Genomic DNA, 19,206 nt, shown 5'->3' with positions numbered 1-19,206 from the left:
AGTAACTGTCTGTAGTTACAGGTTTGAAAAAAAAAAACCTTTATAAGGAATTGCATTAATGTGCAATGAAAAAATAAAAAAATAAAATAGGCTTGCAGATGTTTTGATAATGTATAAAGTTGGGAAAATGGACATCCACTCCATAATTACACAAATGAATGGAAGTGTGCTCACTGTCTGAAAAATTTCACACAATTGCATGAGTGTTAAAGAGTGTTACATTAGCATAAGCTTCTTCTGCTAGCTTTCGCACTGCAAGATCAATCCCCTTTCATTTGACTGGCTGTTTGATCTGGGCTTCTGCTGAAGGCATGTTCTACACCATGCAGTCGCTTGCTACAGCAAGCAGTTTTATGGCTTCTAGGAAATACTGTGTAATTCAATAGCTTGAATAGCATAAATCCTGAACTCACAGAAAATGATTCACTGAGAAGGACTGTGCTCACAGACACGCTATTGAGCTCCAGATCTGAAAAAAAAAAAAAAATAATAATAACATTCCATATAATAGCAATCGCAGGATGTTTTCTTTTAGTCAGGGATGTGTGAGATCTATCTACCTGTCTGTGGCACTTGTGGGATATACAAAGTTGTGATAACCTTTTGGGTTGAAAATGAATAAGGCTTTCATTGCAACATTGTCATGTCCTTTTTTTACAAAACGTAACATTTAATTTTGTGTGACTGTATAAAATGGTTTAATTTGGCACACTTCTATACTTAAAAATTAAATGATACACAAAAACTAAATTATATGGCCAAGGTGGAATACAAGGTGGAATATATACATATATGTTTCTAAAGAATAAAGAACTGTTGTGCTTAATTTCCTATATCTTCTAGTCCAAAAACAAACTTGAAAAAAAATTCAAGATGACAATTTTGTTCCTCTTTTATCAAATGAAAAAGACAGGATTATAGTGCATACATAGATAAATATACAATTTAGTACATTCATTAATAGATAGAATTCCATTCATTGTATGTACATTAATAAGATGTTCAAAATATTACAAAAGAAAAGATGATTTGGGGTCAGGGTTTACAATCACTGACTGCTGCTAATCAAGCCAGTAATGCATGACAATAGACAGAAACAGGCAAAATCCAAGTGGCAGTAACCTTGTATACCTAGTGGATGTTGCAACTGAAATGGGCTGTGCTTCTCCTGTGCTCAGCTGCAGCAGTACTGAAGGCAGGATTTAAACGGTACTCTACTCTGCTGTTTGTAACATGAAGGCATATTCAAGCAGATCTCACCAAGGGAGGAGGGCATTTCACGCACAGTGTAAGACCGATAAATACTCAGGAGCATGTCTAGCTGTCAGGGCGAGGGACCGACAGATGCTTTGATGCGTGCACTGCTCAGTCTTCACGGCAGTGTAAGTCGTATGGTTTTCCCATCTGCCCGTGCAGACCTCAGCTATCTGTCGATGGGGAAAAAAAACGCTCCCTTTCCACATGATTTTATTTACAATCACTGATTTCTCTACGCTAAGGCTCAGCTTGTTACCTGCACGCCACGTTCAATACTGTTACTCATGTCCATTTTTTACCCTCTTAATGCGTATCAAAAAAGGGAATTCAACATTCCAACCCCTCGCATCCCAGTTCATCAGTATTCCGAGTTGTCCAGTCTGAGCAAGGCCACCTGTGCAGTACCGAGTTCACGTCCTCTCAGCACTGCTCTTCTCCCAGAGACTCTGTGTTGTCGCTCTGGTCCACTGGAGCCGGAGGGGAGCGCATTTTCCCGCGACTGCTACCATGGCTGCTTCCATGGCTTGGGTAAACATCTATAGAGCTGGAGATGGACTGGACGGACCTGTCACGGAAGTAATGGAAGGCCTCTGGATCCAGGAAGGTTTGTTCTTCACGCAGGCCTTGCTCAAAGAGCTTCCGTTTGTGCCGGAACTCAATCACCGTTTTTGTGTAGGAGTTGAGGGTGGTGACGGAGGCAGCCATGCAACAGGTAAATGAGCCCCAGGCCATACTGTAAAACATACACACATGAACAATATAGGTGACTTTACATGCTATTGATTTGCATGTTTTTTTGATATGATATGATAGCACATTGTCAGATAATGTAAAAAAAAAAAAAAAAAAAAAATCTGTTTTAAATAAATAATACAAGTATATTTTATCCAGACCATTGAATTTTTTTTTTTTTTTTTTTTTTTTTTTTGCGAGGCACAGATACTAAAATGTAAATCTGAATGTGTATAACACCTGTCAGGCCAACCGTATTCCCCTAAATGTGTGTCACAACTAGACTGAAAGAGTTGTCTGAACAAACTATTTCATACTGAACAATTTATGAGCTCCCAGAATGCTTTGCAACATGAAAACATGGTGCAACTGTACATGCTTATTGTTTTGCTGTTTGCTGCATTTATTTATGCAGTTTTTTTTTTTTTGTCACTGTTAGTTATTTGTTGTGTGTAGATGTTAAGAGCTCATCTCTAATGTTTACTTATTGTCATCATTGTTAAAGTCTATGCAGGTCAAGCAAAACAATTGTAGGGCTTATATTTGCTATAAAAATATTCATACTTTAAAAAAAAATTTATTAACTTTGTTACATAATTAAATAATATTACATTAGTTCAATTATTACACTTTTTGTGTTGATATGCCTAACTGATAATTCACTGAAAGAGAAATCTGTAGATTAATTTGTTAGGTGCTCCCAGTGATGTGCTCAATCACAAGCTTTGTTTAATGCAGAAACCCAGTCAAGCACTTCAGAAAGAAAAATGAAAACTATTCATTCTCTTAGTAAAATTGTTAAAAATTAACATCATTTCACTATATAAAATGAGACACTACTAATATTAAGTTTTTTTTTTTTTTCCTAAAATAACTGCTTTTTTTGCTGTGAACTTTTTTTGCCAGTTCAAATCTTTATCTATAATCTGAAACAGTTTGTCCCCCCTTTATTTTCATTTATCAGGAATATTAAAGTTGCATTCACCAAAAAGTGTCTGTGATTTATAGACTGCAAATTACTTGCAGTTTCCAATCAAAAACCACGAGAGTTCAGTATTTGTTCTTGTGAGCTGGGGAAATTAAACCTTGAAGCAAAAACTTCAATTACTCTTTCATTTTCAGATTCTTACCATTCAGTAAGGTAGTAAAGGTAGTACAGAAATAGAGGGAAAAAACGAGAAATTGGCCAGATGGCAGAGGACAAATGAAGCAATTTTTGCCTAGACTAATGGATGCCAGGCAAGCATCTGTGGTAATTCAGCCAGTGTAAATACCACTTTCATGCCTGTCAGAACCCCAATGCATGTATCTTATATCCAAGTGCCAAAATAACACAAATCATTTGCTGGGAGATCCAGTACAGCCATTCACTCTCTGCTCTAACAGACAGGCATGGTCCCAAAAAATTAAATGACAGAGACTCACTCCAAAAATTCACTGTAGAGCTGACATACAACATAAAACACCAATGGAAAAGTTTCTATTTAAGACTTTTTACATTGTTATAAAGGCAGTAAAAGCACTTCAAACTTTATATTGACAGTAACTGGATTTCCACCAAAAAGACACTCTTAGTCACTGTCTACTGATAGCACTAAATGTTTTGTATCCAATTTTGCAATCTAAGTATATGACCTACAATATCTTTCTTAATTATATAAAAATGGCAGCATTTCAGAAAATATAAACAGTTCAGAAATTATTTTGATATCACATATCACACACTTTATTTTGAACAAATAAATGCAGCCTTGGTGAGTAGAGACTTCTTTCAAAAATGTAAAAAAAAAAATTGTAATATGCTATGATACAAGGTTTTTTTTTTTTTTTTTTTTTTTTACAGATACATGGTCAACGTGACCTCAGAGTACACAGAGAAACTGAGGAAATCGTTTAATTAGGTTTTTAATCAGTTCTGTTGGAAAGAGAGCACTTATATTGGAGAAAATGAACCTGAAATGAGAAGGGTCTGCAAGAGCCAGATTCATTTGTGGCAGAATGAGGACCAGACACCGCACATCTGTGACTTCTGAGAACGCCTCGCCTCTTTGCCTTGGTAAATTATATAACACAGGATGGATGTACAGTAAAAGCACCTTGAAGCTAATGCTCTAGAGAATTCCATTGAATTATTGATCAGGAACTACTAAGGGTGAAAATATTCAGAGTTTGAAAATATATAGAGTTTAGTCACAAATCAAATGTTGCTACTTCTCACTGCCTGAGCAAGAGCGAATGTAAAGTGAATTTTCAACATCCACACTCAAATCTATCATATGACTTCAAATGACTCAATATACAGCAGTCATGGATTACTTTTATAGTGCTCATTTGTCTGAATTTAATGTCCTTCCTGAATATAAGCATTATTTTTTTCTTTATTTCACTGCATATCCATCAGATTTAGGCTGATGATGCAAATGTGATTGGAAATATCAGAGAAAGCTTACCAGAAAGACCAGCCATAGTCCCATGTGTGAGGCCTCCAGTCCTCTGGTCCCAAACTGACTGTGATCTGGAAAACTTGCGTGTACATCATGTGAGCCACCATTCCCAGAAGACCTGTTGAGGAATCCAGACACGCAATGGGTAACTTCTCATACCGTTGTTGCTCACTGGATAGAGGTTTGGAGTAAATAGTGACAAAACCATTTCTATGACTTATATTTTTTCTTCTGAGACTGAATGATTGAGTCATGAATCTCTTCCCATTCTTTGACTCAATGATCCAGCATGGAAAAGAACTATGTGAACATTTAAAAAAAAATCCCCTTTTGTGTTCCACAGAAAAACAGCACGGATTTGGAATGAGGGTGAGTAAATTAGGACCGGTTTATGGACGTGTTTGTATATTTCTGGAACTGTGTACACAATTTACGTCACGGAGATGATATAAGCACATTTACAATACGGATTTACAGATTTTCTCTATGACAAAACACTGTTATTAACCTTTGATCCTTTGGATTACAGGACAAAATCCTTGCATTATGTGCAAGTAGAACCTGTTCCCAATCACATACAGTAGGCTCAGTGTGTCAGGCGTATCTAGTGTCAAGCCAGCTCAAAAACACCACTGTTGAGGGATAAATAAGGTGCAATTGTTATGAAACATGTAACTGTAAATCCTCACTTGCATAACATGCTTTTTTTCCCCTATGTTACTTTAAATACAACTTGTTACTCTACTGACAAATATATCACTCTGTTATATAATTATTTTTTTTCTTTTACCACAATTTCCTCTAATTTTTCCAATGTTTTTTTTTCCTGATAATAACCCAGATTTTACATCAGATTAACGAGTTTGTTTGCCCATATAAACTTATTTGGCTTGCTGTCCACTGATGAGGGGCTCGATGAAGCAGCTTCAACTCGAGCTATGATATACCCCCCAGGGACTTGATAAAGGATGATTACAGGTACCTAAAACTAAAGTATACATGCTTATACAGGTCAATCAAAAAAAAAAATCACATAATTAAAAAGTCAATTATTTTCTTATACAGGTCCTTCTCAAAAAATTAGCATATTGTGAAAAAGTTCATTATTTTCCATAATGTAATGATAAAAATTAAAACTTTCATATATTTTAGATTCATTGCACACCAACTGAAATATTTCAGGTCTTTTATTGTTTTAATACTGATGATTTTGGCATACAGCTCATGAAAACCCAAAATTCCTATCTCAAAAAATGTGCATATTTCATCCGACCAATAAAAGAAAAGTGTTTTTAATACAAAAAAAGTCAACCTTCAAATAATTATGTTCAGTTATGCACTCAATACTTGGTCGGGAATCCTTTTGTAGAAATGACTGCTTCAATGCGGCGTGGCATGGAGGCAATCAGCCTGTGGCACTGCTGAGGTGTTATGGAGACCCAGGATGCTTCGATAGCGGCCTTAAGCTCATCCAGAGTGTTGGGTCTTGCATCTCTCAACTTTCTCTTCACAATATCCCACAGATTCTCTATGGGGTTCAGGTCAGGAGAGTTGGCAGGCCAATTGAGCACAGTAATACCATGGTCAGTAAACCATTTACCAGTGGTTTTGGCACTGTGAGCAGGTGCCAGGTCGTGCTGAAAAACAAAATCTTCATCTCCATAAAGCTTTTCAGCAGATGGAAGCATGAAGTGCTCCAAAATCTCCTGATAGCTAGCTGCATTGACCCTGCCCTTGATAAAACACAGTGCACCAACACCAGCAGCTGACATGGGACCCCAGACCCATCACTGACTGTGGGTACTTGACAATGGACTTCAGGCATTTTGGCATTTCCTTCTCCCCAGTCTTCCTCCAGACTCTGGCACCTTGATTTCCGAATGACATGCAAAATTTGCTTTCATCCGAAAAAAGTACTTTAGCCCATTTCCTGCACACAGTCCAGTGCTGCTTCTCTGTAGCCCAGGTCAGGCGCTTCTGCCGCTGTTTCTGCTTCAAAACTGCACACGCACTGTGCACGGAAATGGTCTCTGGATGTTTCTACTCCAGACTCAGTCCACTGCTTCCGCAGGTCCCCCAAGGTCTGGAATCGGTCCTTCTCTCCTGATAACCCTAAAAGAACTTAAATTACACTTTCAGTTTTGATCGTACAGATAAGTGCAATACATCAATCGACATACAGACAATAACAACAAAAAACTTCTGCAGCCTCAGGGTCCGGTCACCTCTTCTCGTTCAGTGTGCAGCGTTTTTTAGCCACACTTTTTTCCTTCCCAAATATTCTATTCGTGATAAAGTAATCAGACTTTGTAATGCCCACTGAGGCTGCCGCTTGATACAGCACTCTGGCCAACACAACAGCCGCAGCGAGACTATTCTGTTCTTCGCGAGAAATTTCACCCCAAAAAGATTCTGTGTCTTACCCTCCTCGAAAAAAGAATGAAGCTTGAGGGTGTCATTTATGTATATACTGTAACTAGTTTGCACATATACGGCCTTCTGGACACTTTTTCCAAAGACTTCAAACTATAATGGTCAAGTGAAATATTATGAAGTCATATACACCCATTCAAAAGCTGATAATATAAATGTAACAATAAATGTAACTGGTTTTGAGTAATTAATAATAATAATAATAATCATAATAATAAAATAATAATAATGATGATAATAATAACAATAAAAATGTTTTTTTTTTTGTAGGCTGGGGTACTGGAGTTTTTTTGAAAAGCCTCAGGAATATTAAATATGTTGTGGGATAATCTTTTGCAGTCCTGTTTAGAGTTAATTAGTCTTTGAGGTGTGAATTCATGATAGTTGACGCCTACTCGATGACTTTTACCAACAAAAAGTTAAGAAAATTTAGCTCGTTGAGTAGAGAACCTTTTCTAGGCTGATATTCCTGCCAATTTTTGTATGAGATAGGAATTTTTAGGCATTTTCATGAGCTGCTCGCATATTATTATGCCCAAATCATCAGTATTAGAAACAATAAAAACCTGAAAAAAGCCAAATGTCAAATGATTTCAGTTGGTGTGCAATGAATCTAAAATATGCTATGAAAGTTTTTTCAATTATGCCAAAATCATCATTACATAAAAGATGGAAAAAAGTTGGTGTGCAATGAATGAACTTTTAATTCTGGCTGTAAATTGAAAGATTAGATGTAATTTTTTGAGAAGGACCTGTATACAGTACTCTGGCTGTAAATTGAAAGATTAGATGGGCTCGCTCCTCCCTAATTTACGTTAAGGAACTTAATTTATCTGTTGACCACAACAAAAAATGCTTTTCAAATCAATTGAAATTTATTCATATAACTTGGTTTTTAGTTTTTATTATAACATCAGTTATATTTTCTGGTAGCTTACATAGTTTTGTTTGTGCTGTTTTAGGATGATTTAGGGTATGACATGCAGCTGTCCATTTTGGTATGCTTAGTCTGGCTAATTGATACCACATGACAGATTAATTTGTGCAAAAACATTGTAGTTTGATTAGTTTTCCATATAGAAATATATGGGAATTTTTTTCTTCTTTTGAAAAGTTTAAAGCCCCTTTAGTTTATCCTAACTTGTGTTTAACCGCTGTCAGCTAACCACACGCAGGCTCATCTCTGGAAGGGTGATTTCACTCTCTCTCTCGGCTACACTTGGAATTAAAAAGAATTAAGGCCCCAAATGAACAAGACTATTGGGTATTCAGCAAATCAAATAATCAGAAATTCAAAAAGCAGCAGCTGTTCTGGCTTTCTAACTGCTGAGGTTTACCCACGATGCACTAGACTGTAGAGGGAGAGAAATGTAGTCCGGGGAGACCTCTGTTTTCTCCACATCATCTCATTCTCAATTCATGTGTCTCGAGTGCGAAATTACTAGTTAACAGATTTCACAGAATCTTAATAAAACATTATCAACAAAAAATAACATTTGAATATCAAGGTCATGTTTTAGATTAATCTGGTCATAAAGTATTATTCTAGAGACACACATAGATAGATAGATAGATAGATAGATAGATAGATAGATAGATAGATAGATAGATAGATAGATAGATCTTGCTGAGTACAAGTATTTATTTATTTCTTTCAAAAACCATTCCTACTGACCAAAACTTTTTAACAGTACTGGATAACTGGAAGTGTTGGCATTTTAAAAACGACTCAGGTAAAATTGTAGGAAATGTCTCAAGAAACAGTATTTTGTTTCTTTGGTAACATTTAAAAGATCTCTTTGCATGATTACTGAATCAATAACCAATTCTGAATGACTGCTGAGGTTCTGCAGAGATTAAAAATAATACTTTATGAATTATACAAGCCCAAAACTTTCTTTTGTCACCATTATTTGTGACTGTGGTGAGACTGAACAGGTTGGGCGTCTTTATGGGTGGTAAATGTAATGAAGTTATGCACAATTAGTTTCTCTAAGAGTGAGGTGGGGACAAGGGTGGAGGCCTACCTGACAGCACAGTGAAGACTGCGGCGAAGGCGTTCAGTTTGAGTCCATCGATCACGTTACTGGAGTGAAAAAGCTCCAGGCACATCAGACTGAAGCCAACGACCAGCAACATGATGTATAGCACCTCAGACACAACTGACAGCCAAAGGACACCTGCAATACACACACACACACACACACACTGGTGAGCAAAGCGCTCTGCTGTTGCCCCATAATTCTCTCTGTCGCTTTTATTCACACAGTCAGATTCGAGCGGGAATTTAACAACTCGCCCCTGCATATAAATGGACATGCTTTGGACACATTTTTGTATAGTTCTTCTTTATGTTGAGTTCAGTTGGCAAAGAGCAGATAGGTGTTTTGAGTTCATTAAGGTCACTAAGAGATATGAGCATCCATCTCTAATAACTGCTCCATGAAGGAGAACATTACAAATGATTAATTTAAACCTGAAAATAAACAAAGTTTAAGGATTTTGAAAATGTTAAACAGTGAAATCATATTATTTAAAATTCATAAATATTTCTAGGTAACTAATCAAATAAGCAAATCTGTAAAACTGATTGTGTGACTCGTTATACAGATAGCCAGATGCTCTTTGGATCTGCTCAAATCATGCTGGAGAACGTGATCATCAGGTTTTACATAAACCTGTGGAGGTCATGCAGCTTGAGTTCAATGCCATTTAAACATTTGAGGTCAGTATTTAAAAAGTCTCTTATGCTCACCAAGGCTGCATTTATTTGGTCAAAAACAGTAAAAAAATAAATAAATAAAATTCAGTAATATTGTGAAATATTATTGCAATATAAAATTGTTGTTTTCTAGTTTAGAATTTTTTTTAAAAAAAGTGAAGTGACGTGACATACAACCAAGTATGGTGACCCATACTCTGAATTCGTGCTCTGCATTTAACCCATCCAAAGTGCACACACACAGCAGTGAACACACACACACCGTGAACACACACCCGGAGCAGTGGGTAGCCATTTATGCTGCGGCGCCCGGGGAGCAGTTGGGGGTTCGGTGCCTTGCTCAAGGGCACCTCAGTCGTGGTATTGCCGGCCCAAGACTCGAACCCACAACCTTAGAGTTAGGAGTCAAACTCTCTAACCACTAGGCCACGACTTCCCCCGTCGTTTTGTGTATTTTCAGCAGTCAGTACTCCAGTCTTCAGTGACCTTTAGAAATCATTAAAGAGGTCATATGATGTTGGTAAAAAGAACATTATTTTGTGTATTTGGTGTAATGAAAGGTGTTTATGCAGTTTAAGGTTAAAAAAAACACATTATTTTCCATATAATGTACATCATTGTTTCTCCTCTATGCCCCGCCTTTCTGATTTTTACAAAGCTCATCAGTCTGAAAAGCGAGGTGTGCTCTGATTCGCCAGCTATCCAGTGCGTTGTGATTGACCTAATGCCTCAAGCGTGTGATGGAAATGTTACGTCCCTTGTCATACTGTGATGCGTGTCCCGGTCAGAACACCGGCGCGACGAGACAAAACCAATAAAACCCATTACAAACGAGCCATTTGTTGCATCTAGTGGGGAGATATAGGAAACATTTTATGGAGGAAACTTTTGTAAGGCCAAACAAAGTATTTTCGCTTTCACAATGAAACAGCGAGAATAAAAGTTATGCTTTCTCTCTTTGCGTGAACATTTGGGCGGTGTTATGGAAATCTTCCCACATCACTACATAAACAAACAAAAGCTTGATTAAACGAGGTGTTTTGAGTCTTAACTTTTATAAAGAATATCTCTTTGGATTTGAGACTTTAGTCTTTGCAACTTTACAGATCTTCTTTATGCACCAAGAGCTTGTAACACTCCAAAGAGAAAGGAAAACTAGAAATCGCATCATATGACCCCTTTAATATGCTGATTTGATGCGCAATATTTGTATTTTTTTATTATTACAAATGTTGGGAACAGTTGTGCTGCTAAATATTTCTGAAACTTTATTTTTTTTTTTATATTTTTTTTTTGTATAAATTTGTAACATGTAAAAGTCTTTACTGTAACTCTTGATAAATGAAAATCATTTTTGTTGAATGTAAGTGTGAATTTCTTTAAACCAGTGGTCTCCAACCCTGCTCCTGGAGAGCTACTGTCCTACAGATTTCAGCTCCAACACCGATCAAACACACCTGAACCAGCTAATCAAGGTGTTCAGGGCTACTTGATCATTACATACAGGTGTGTTGGAACAGGGCTGGCGCTGAAGTCTGCAGGACGGTAGCTCTCCAGGAGCAGGGTTGGAGATCCCTGCTTTAAACAAACAAACAAAACAAAAACATACTGACCCCAAATTTTTGAACTGTTGTGTATATTACAATAATAATAATAATGAGAGAGAGAGAGAGAGAGAGAGAGAGAGAGAGAGAGAGAGAGAGAGAGAGAGATGAGAGAGAGAGAGAGAGAGAGAGAGAGAGAGAGAGAGAGAGAGAGAGAAATGCAAAATAGAAGCATTTGGGCTTTGTATGTTGAAGTACTTATTAGAAGTCGACTTTCTCTTAAAACAATGCTGCCCTTGTGTTTTAAAATTGTTTAATCTCTGTTTTATTTTATTTATAAAGGTATTTTTGAGAGATTAGAGAAACATAAATGTATCCATCAGACTGACTCCAGGGTGTTTCCATAACAGCAATCAACTCCTCCTAATTAGCAGAAATCCCATTTGCCCCAGAGCTTCCTCTGAGGAGGCCTCTGAAGAGATAGCAGAGCTTGTTTTGGTATGAGAACATAACACTATTTTGCTTACTTTCTCCATTCAGAGTTCACCTTACAGTCTATTCTGCTGCTACACCTGTGCTACCCATTATCCACTGTGAAATCTGGCTTCATTTGGGGCTTCTCAACGCATTCCCTCACACAAGTTGAATAAAAGATGACAGACTTTGAGAGGAATGAAGGTGGTGAGTGATTAAAGCATTTTAACCTGAAATATGATTGCATTATGCAATATTAATGTCAGGAGTGTTTGTCTTCAAGAGTTCAAACACAATGGGGAACCTTTGAAAGTCCGTCCTACATTTTTCAGAGGCAACTATAAACAATGTGTCAGTTTTCTTATGGGCTCCTTGAGGCGGTCCAAGAGAAAAGCACTGTTTGAGGGCTTGATATTGTCTGAGCTATGGCATCGCTGAGAAAGGATAGAGATAGAAGCACTATATCTTCTGTCGGCCTGAACTGAGCATATTCGGTAGTCATAAATCAAATTTCTCACTCTAATTTTTGCCCAAACTATTTTTGACAAGCTTCTGTACAAGACAACACTTAGATAGAGAGGTGAATCTGAAAACACTTCAATCAAAATGCACTACCATCACTCTTCCACAAATATCAGCAGCTTTGTATCAAATGTGATTATCACTGGAGACCTTGAGAGTCAGTCATGACTTAAAAGATAAAAACCGGGGTCTAAAGAGAACAGAGGATGGTGTAGTTTGCCTTGCAAATGTTCTCCCCTGAAACTGTGGCAGATGTAATTTGCAAGCAAAATTCATTTTCTTTTTTGATTGCGGAGTATTATCTCCAGATTTGTTCAAGGCGAGATGTATTATGCAGCAGTCCCCTGAACTGAAAAAAAAAAAATCCATATTCAAAAGGATGTTTTCCCTGTGAAGGCTTTGCCACCGCGAAGAAAATATCAACAATAAAGCATGCCATTACAATGATTTTTAGTAAAGGAACTCATTAAGTTATCAAACGTAACCTCAAAGGAAAGTCAAATTTTTACTTTTGTTTGTGGGTGTTTCTTCAACTACAGGTCCGGTGTACATTTAGAAAGTAAATGTTCACACTTTTACGGTTTAATTTGTATGCTAACAGTAGACACACAAGTTTCACATTTTGTGTTACATTTTTACAGTATCAAACTATGTATTGTGTTTATCAGCATTCTGTATGTTTTTTTTAAATGTTTGTAAAAATAACCTTACCACACTTTTTTATTACTAGCCTGATTGGAAATTATGTCCTATTTATGTAATATTCACAAGTGATATTTCCTTTGACTTTTCTTAGTTTTAGATCAAGTTTAAACCTTATCTAAAATGGATTTTCAGACTTTAAAATTAAAGGTCTTGGCCTGGGACAAGAATAATAGTATAAATTATACATAAACATATTTGAAAAGCATGAAAAAAGTTTCCTCAGGTTAAATGTGACCTTCATAGAGAACAATGTTGAAATCTGTTAGATTATACAAATGAACCCCTCCCACATAAAACTGTCTGCTGAAATAACACCCTCACCTTCTACTAAAGAGTGACATTGAGTCTTTTATCAGTATTATTATTACACACTTTTTATTCATAGAACAATGGAAAGAAGAAAATAAATTAATTGAGAAGGGGACAGTATAAGGAAATGTTCTAAGTAGGTTCGCATGTCCTATAACAGGGTACAACTCTAATTCACTCCAACATGCGTACATCAGTTAATGTACCACATATGTAACATGCATCAAATAATAAAGCAGGGATGCTCCAAGGCGGACATAAGAGATCCGTCATTTGTGAGTTTCGGTGTGTGCTGTCGGGCAAGCCTGAATGGCACTCTAATGACAGCCATTACTCACCTCTCTCAGATGCCGGGGCCAGATCAATAAAACTCCTGCATTTCTCACCTGGAAAGACACAAGACAACCGAAGAGTTAACATCTGTGCTCTACAAGCTCTTTTTGTGTACTGAGAGTCAGAGGGCTCAGCTTCATCTTTACAGTGCTGTTTTCCAATGATAAGACAGCTTTAGCAGTCAGCTTCCCCTTGGATCAATCCATCACTTCAGTTTTTGTCTAAAGACATTGTGGTGTTTTTTAGTGTTAACCTTTATGTATTTTTTGCACACTCGTTGCTTGTTAAATTGATAGCATACAGCATGCTTTTCTTGTAACTAATCACTAGCAATCATAAAAATGTGTAGAGTCTGTACTTGCCTCGATAAAACAAGTAAACAAATTGTCTGTGTTCTAACCAAAATATCTGTTGTAATTAACATTGTCCTATGTGTCTCTGGGCTAGAACATAAAGAGTTTTTGGTGCATTCTCTCAAATTGGACTTTTAATGAAACTGGTGAGGATAATTTGAGACTCAAGGCCATTTCTTCATAAAACTTCAGTCTGCAACTGCAAGTTTTAATAATAATCTTGCCAGTGGTGGGGTGAAAGATGCTAAGCTTTGCTTAAAGGACAGAGGTCAAATATAGTGAGAGATGATCCAGAGTAGCATGATAATGTGAAGACAGCAACACATGCGCAGAAAACATTTCAAACCATTTCCTTTGTGTCTATACTGTGCGTGGCTCATATTTCTCTTACAGTGTGGCCCAGTTCAAAGAATGTAATAAATATATTAGCAATAAGCATAAGTCTGCAGACACAACACTCATAATTCCAGGCTTGTCAGACTCAACCAAACTTTATGTACGGCATCGTCTACATTACAGATCCCACAAGCTTTTCAATGTTTTATTACCTTAGGAAATCAAGATTTAAAGTAGCATTTAAAAACTTGGCTAAAGTTCAAAAGCAGTTCAAATGAATGCCGATAAATTGCACCGCCAAACAGCCGGGAAGAATTAGACTTTTAAAGGTTCAATCAGTGAAATCAAAACAAAGGATATACCACTTGTGGTTCCTTACTGAGACCTGCAATGTAGTGACAGCAGAAGTAAAGAAAGAATCAAACAGAAAGTAGTTTAGAGTGTGACTGATCACATATTAGGTTGCCATTGAACATGACAGGGAGTCATATTCTGGATTTCATATTCTGGACCTTCTTAGTGCACTTCTTTTCTCATTACATCTCCCTTGAGCTTTTTTCTTCAGTAAATAAGGTCCCTGGAGGGAGTATAATCCTTCTGCCTGGCAGATAAGTGGCCCATGGTAACCTCTCCTCAATTTAAATAAGGAATCTCACTGCACCGGGAGAAATACATTAACCGATTCCAAAAATGAGCGGTGATGCAAGAACATGAGTAATTGAATTTCTAGTGAGCTTTATTTCACCAGTTAGGTGAGGCACTTGTGGAAATCGTTTCATTTATATCAATAACATGGAATGTCTAAAATGATACATTTTAGTCCCTTTCTCTGATACAGACTTATCTGTAAACTGCTCACTCACAGATCTGAATAGAGCTATTTTATATCTTAAAAAGAAAAGCTGTCATTTCAAAGTTTCCAGAGATGACTTACTCGAGAAATCGATGTGCAATTTACACAAATCTATATGCTTTTAGCATTTAAATACTTAATCTTATGCACGACGTGATGCAATCGTATCACATGCATATTGAGAAGAATATGCAATTCATTTTCCAATGCGTATGCTGTGGGAATCAGAATGACATGGGCTGACTCAGTCATTATGGATCTAAAAGCTGTAATCATCCATTCCTGTTCTTCCAATATTCCATACGAATAAAGCCCCCTGGCTTGTGATCGGCCTCTAATGTGTTTAATCTGCTATCTGAGGCTGGCTGATGGTAATTGCATTGGTAATGAGAGTGGATGATTTGATGGCCATTAGCATTATTATGCAGTACTGTATGATCAGGCAATGGCCAAAGAGAAGAGATCTTTAAGTATGATTTATTAATTAGCACTCTATATTTTAATGGCGTCTATGAATTTGGCTTTGCCACTCCAGCGCTGGAACTATCAGTCAAATTCTTGGACATTTTAGTCACTTTATAAATATTTTATTGATAGCTCTGCAGTTAAGGCAGTTAAACTGCTTCTGTGTTTACAAGAAAGGGATTCAAAACATCACCAAGATGTTAAGCGAATTGGTAAAAGCAACTGACAACCGACCAGTTGTCAAAACCATCTTGACTTTTGTTTTACTTTTTATGTTTTCTTCTACTGATGCACTGGTAAGGTTGTTATTGGTTTGGAATATTCTGTTAATGATGACGATAAATCATTACGCCAAGATTGAGCTGAGCTACTTGTGTGGATGTCTGATGAGTTTTCAGCACAAAGCTTGTCTGACACTGTTGTCAGATTAATCATAAATCCCATTGATCACTAGATAGAAGAGGGTGTCAACAGCAATGCTGAAAAAAAAGGAAAAAATAAAAAAAAACCTCATCGAGCCACATAGCTTAATCCTCATCAACGTAACACACACTGACCTTCTCCCACTCCCTAGACAAAGTCTGTTGGATTAAATTGAGTACAATATAAACTTTCTGTTTATGTCTGTGTACTAAAGACATTATGTCAGTATGTCTGAGAACAGTGATCTGATCACATACGGCTTTGAACCTGTTCCTGGATTTATCTGGTGACCTTGTAGTGCACTGTCATAATGAAATGATCTACAGAATTGACCTTTGACTTCTTTTTTCTTCTCAAGCTTTGCATTGACCTAAAACCCAAAGATTAAGATTTTTTTGTGAGCAATAAAATCATTTTAAGATAAACTAATTCTTCAGCATGTTCTTGAGACGAAATAAATAAAACTTTTCTCTTGGAAAACAGAGGGTTTTTTTCACATGACTGATGGTACAATACATACTATATTGTGCAAGTAAAGATTTCTTCACTTCTTTTTCCACTGTAGTTTATTTGGACATTAAAGCACTGGTTTTCTCTCTGGACATAAATTTTAGAGATTATTCTGAAAACCGATTTAATTAAACATGTGAAGAAGCAAAAGACACAGTCGCATTTTCCTTTCATATTCTATTCCTTTTCTGCAGGATAATCTTGATGTGCATTTACTAACCAATAACTCCAGAAGATCTAACATAGAGTTTATGAAAAACCAACCTGTCTGATTAAAAAACATTTTAGAGAGGGCATCCTTTAAAAATATGAGGCTATGCAAGAGCTGCTTATTTCATTGTGATCCATGGGGAACTTGGTTATCTAATGGCGCCTTTACCAAGTTCCTCAAAACTCATTGAGAGTACGTAAATCCTGACAGATGTTTCCAAAGCTGCTGGCACACAATCATTCTCTCCAATCCATTGCGCAACACATACACACTGCTTTACACATAACATGTTGAAGTTTCCCCAGCACAAGAACACTCATTTCATCATATACAGTATAATTTGATTTGTGATGATGTTAATGAAAGCTAATGGACGTTAATTGACAGATACCAGGTTCTTTTGCTTAAACAGTACGTCTAAAACAATGAACTGAAGTTTTTACTATAGCCTACTGTACATGTAAAAATTAAAACGTTTCGGTAACACTTTAGGTTAGGGACCAGTTCTATCAACTAGTTGCTATAAGCATGCATATTACTAGAGTATTGTCTGTTTATTAGTACTTATTAATCACATATGAATGTATTATTCTGCATGAACTCTTTCTCCTTTACCCAGTACCTAAACTTAACAACTAATTTACTAACTATTAATAAACAGCAAATTGGGAGCTTGAATTGTGAGAACTGGTTCCCAAACTAAAGTGTGACAAACGTTTCATACGTTTTCCAAATGTACATTAAAAAAGGGGGTTTAGGGATACATTTCAAAGTACTTTAAGGCTTAGAAGACAAATATGGGAATATTATATATTTTGTCAAAAGGTTTAGACATAAGCAGCCCTTAGGACACGCTTTTTGAAATTTGAAATCTAAATGACTTAACGGACCCTCACCTCCTCCATGGATATTCTCCTCACACGAGTACCAGATCCCCGTGTGAAAATGCCTGAAGAGAAATCGGTCGTCACCCGTTTCCCAGCTATAGTGAACTTTAGTCGGGTCTGTCTCGTTCACCCCATAGTCAATACAATTATGCCGTCTTTCCTTACTGCAGTTGGGTTTGGGGACCCTCTGAGTCCCTTCGCACCAGTAGGTCGTGATGAACGCCGTCGTTGAGAATAAGAGTGCCAGAAGATTTAACCCCACAGACAGCAGAGCACGGCATTTTCGAGTGGTCTTCATAGTCCTATAAGAAGTGGCTCGCACACTTGAATGAGTTCATTCGAACCGGGCGGAAAAATCTTGATTGGTGTGAGGAAAGCGCAGCGGTTGCGCTCACCTCACCTCACCTCTGCTCACCGGCCCGAAGTGACAGCGATAGGTTCGATCCTCACTCCTCTGGCGCTCGCAGGTGGATCCATTCGTGTGGAGACAGACGTGACTCAAGTACGAAAGATCTCTGAGGCATCTTTGAGACAGACACTCACACTGCCAACTGATCTCTCTCTCTCTCTCTCTCTCTCTCTCTCTCTCTCTCTCTCTCTCTCTCTCTCTCTCTCTCTCTGCGCGCGCGTCTCCCTTTCCTATTATTTATTTCATTCTTGCTCTGCTGTCTGGTAGGCTATATATTGACTTATGTTAAACTGTTTTTGGCACCTGTTGGAATCATGAATCTATTTTGTTAAAGTAATTATGGGTCAGTGACGTCAGTGTGCGAATTATACAGAGACTTGCAGTCGACTTTTTTATGGGACTTATTTTAGTAATTTTTGGTGCACAGATAAAGTTGTTCTTTTGCGGCTCAAGCACAGGTAGCCAACCCTTAAATGTCTTATATTACAAGTAACGCGGGTTACGTAATGAGATTATACTTAAGTAACTAATAAAGTAACGCATTGCTTTTTATTAGAAGGAAATATCTGAGTTACTTTTTAAAAATAAGTAACGCCATACTTTGTTTCCCATGTCTTGACTGACGGCTCTCGTGTTGCCATGTTGAGAGAAATCGGGAGTAACTGCAGAGGTGTTATGTGTGCTGTGTGAACATGATGTTTCTGTAGCTCTAGACTAAACCTGAACATGTGTTTACTCATCTCCTCAAAACGAATAAAAACTTTCAAATGCAAACTCAGAATATTATACAAACCTGCAATAATTAAATATGTTAAATAAGACAAATATAATTTATGTATTTAATCCCATTTTATTAAACAGTGTCTTTGCTACTGACCTTCGATGATCCAATTCAGTCATACTAAGCAAAAATGACACATTTGTGATTTTTGTTGTTGCTGAATAGTGTTGAACTTTCTTCTCCTGCATCATTGTAACGCCCCTGGACTCGTTATGTTGCCTTTTACATCCACATGTGTTCCGTGTCCCTGTTAATTAGCTATTCATGCACCTGTGTTTTCCCAGTTATTCTGTCTTTATAAACGTCTTCCATGTGCTCTTAAACCCCATTTGGATTATTAAAGACTCTCGTTTCATGAATTCCTTGTCTCATCGTTCCTGGCTTCCTTGTGTAGTGTGACAGAAGAACGCTTTGGTTACTTAATGTAACCTTGGTTCCCTGAGATAAGGGAACAAGCGTTATGTATGGGAAAACTTCTTTTTTCCTTTCTGCTGAAGTTTGAT

At 37.1% G+C, this 19,206-nt stretch overlaps 1 protein-coding gene across 1 annotated transcript; it reads right to left on the bottom strand.

Moving 5' to 3' along the window:
* Positions 1–1,231: 1,231 nt before the first annotated feature.
* Positions 1,232–18,075, bottom strand: LOC109054493 (germ cell-specific gene 1-like protein). The gene is made up of 5 exons (XM_042720368.1): positions 17,523–18,075; positions 13,481–13,528; positions 8,894–9,046; positions 4,440–4,551; positions 1,232–1,990 (listed from the first exon to the last, which is right to left on the bottom strand). The coding sequence occupies exons 1-5, from the start codon at positions 17,809–17,811 to the stop codon at positions 1,678–1,680; spliced, it is 915 nt and encodes a 304-aa protein (XP_042576302.1). The 5' UTR covers positions 17,812–18,075; the 3' UTR covers positions 1,232–1,677.
* Between the last annotated feature and the right edge of the window lie 1,131 nt (positions 18,076–19,206).

Source organism: Cyprinus carpio, chromosome B3 (assembly GCF_018340385.1).
Source record: "Cyprinus carpio isolate SPL01 chromosome B3, ASM1834038v1, whole genome shotgun sequence".
In the NCBI taxonomy this organism is placed as follows: Eukaryota; Metazoa; Chordata; class Actinopteri; order Cypriniformes; family Cyprinidae; genus Cyprinus; species Cyprinus carpio.
Note: the sequence above shows the minus strand (reverse complement) of the source record. Positions and strands in the feature narration are given on the sequence as shown.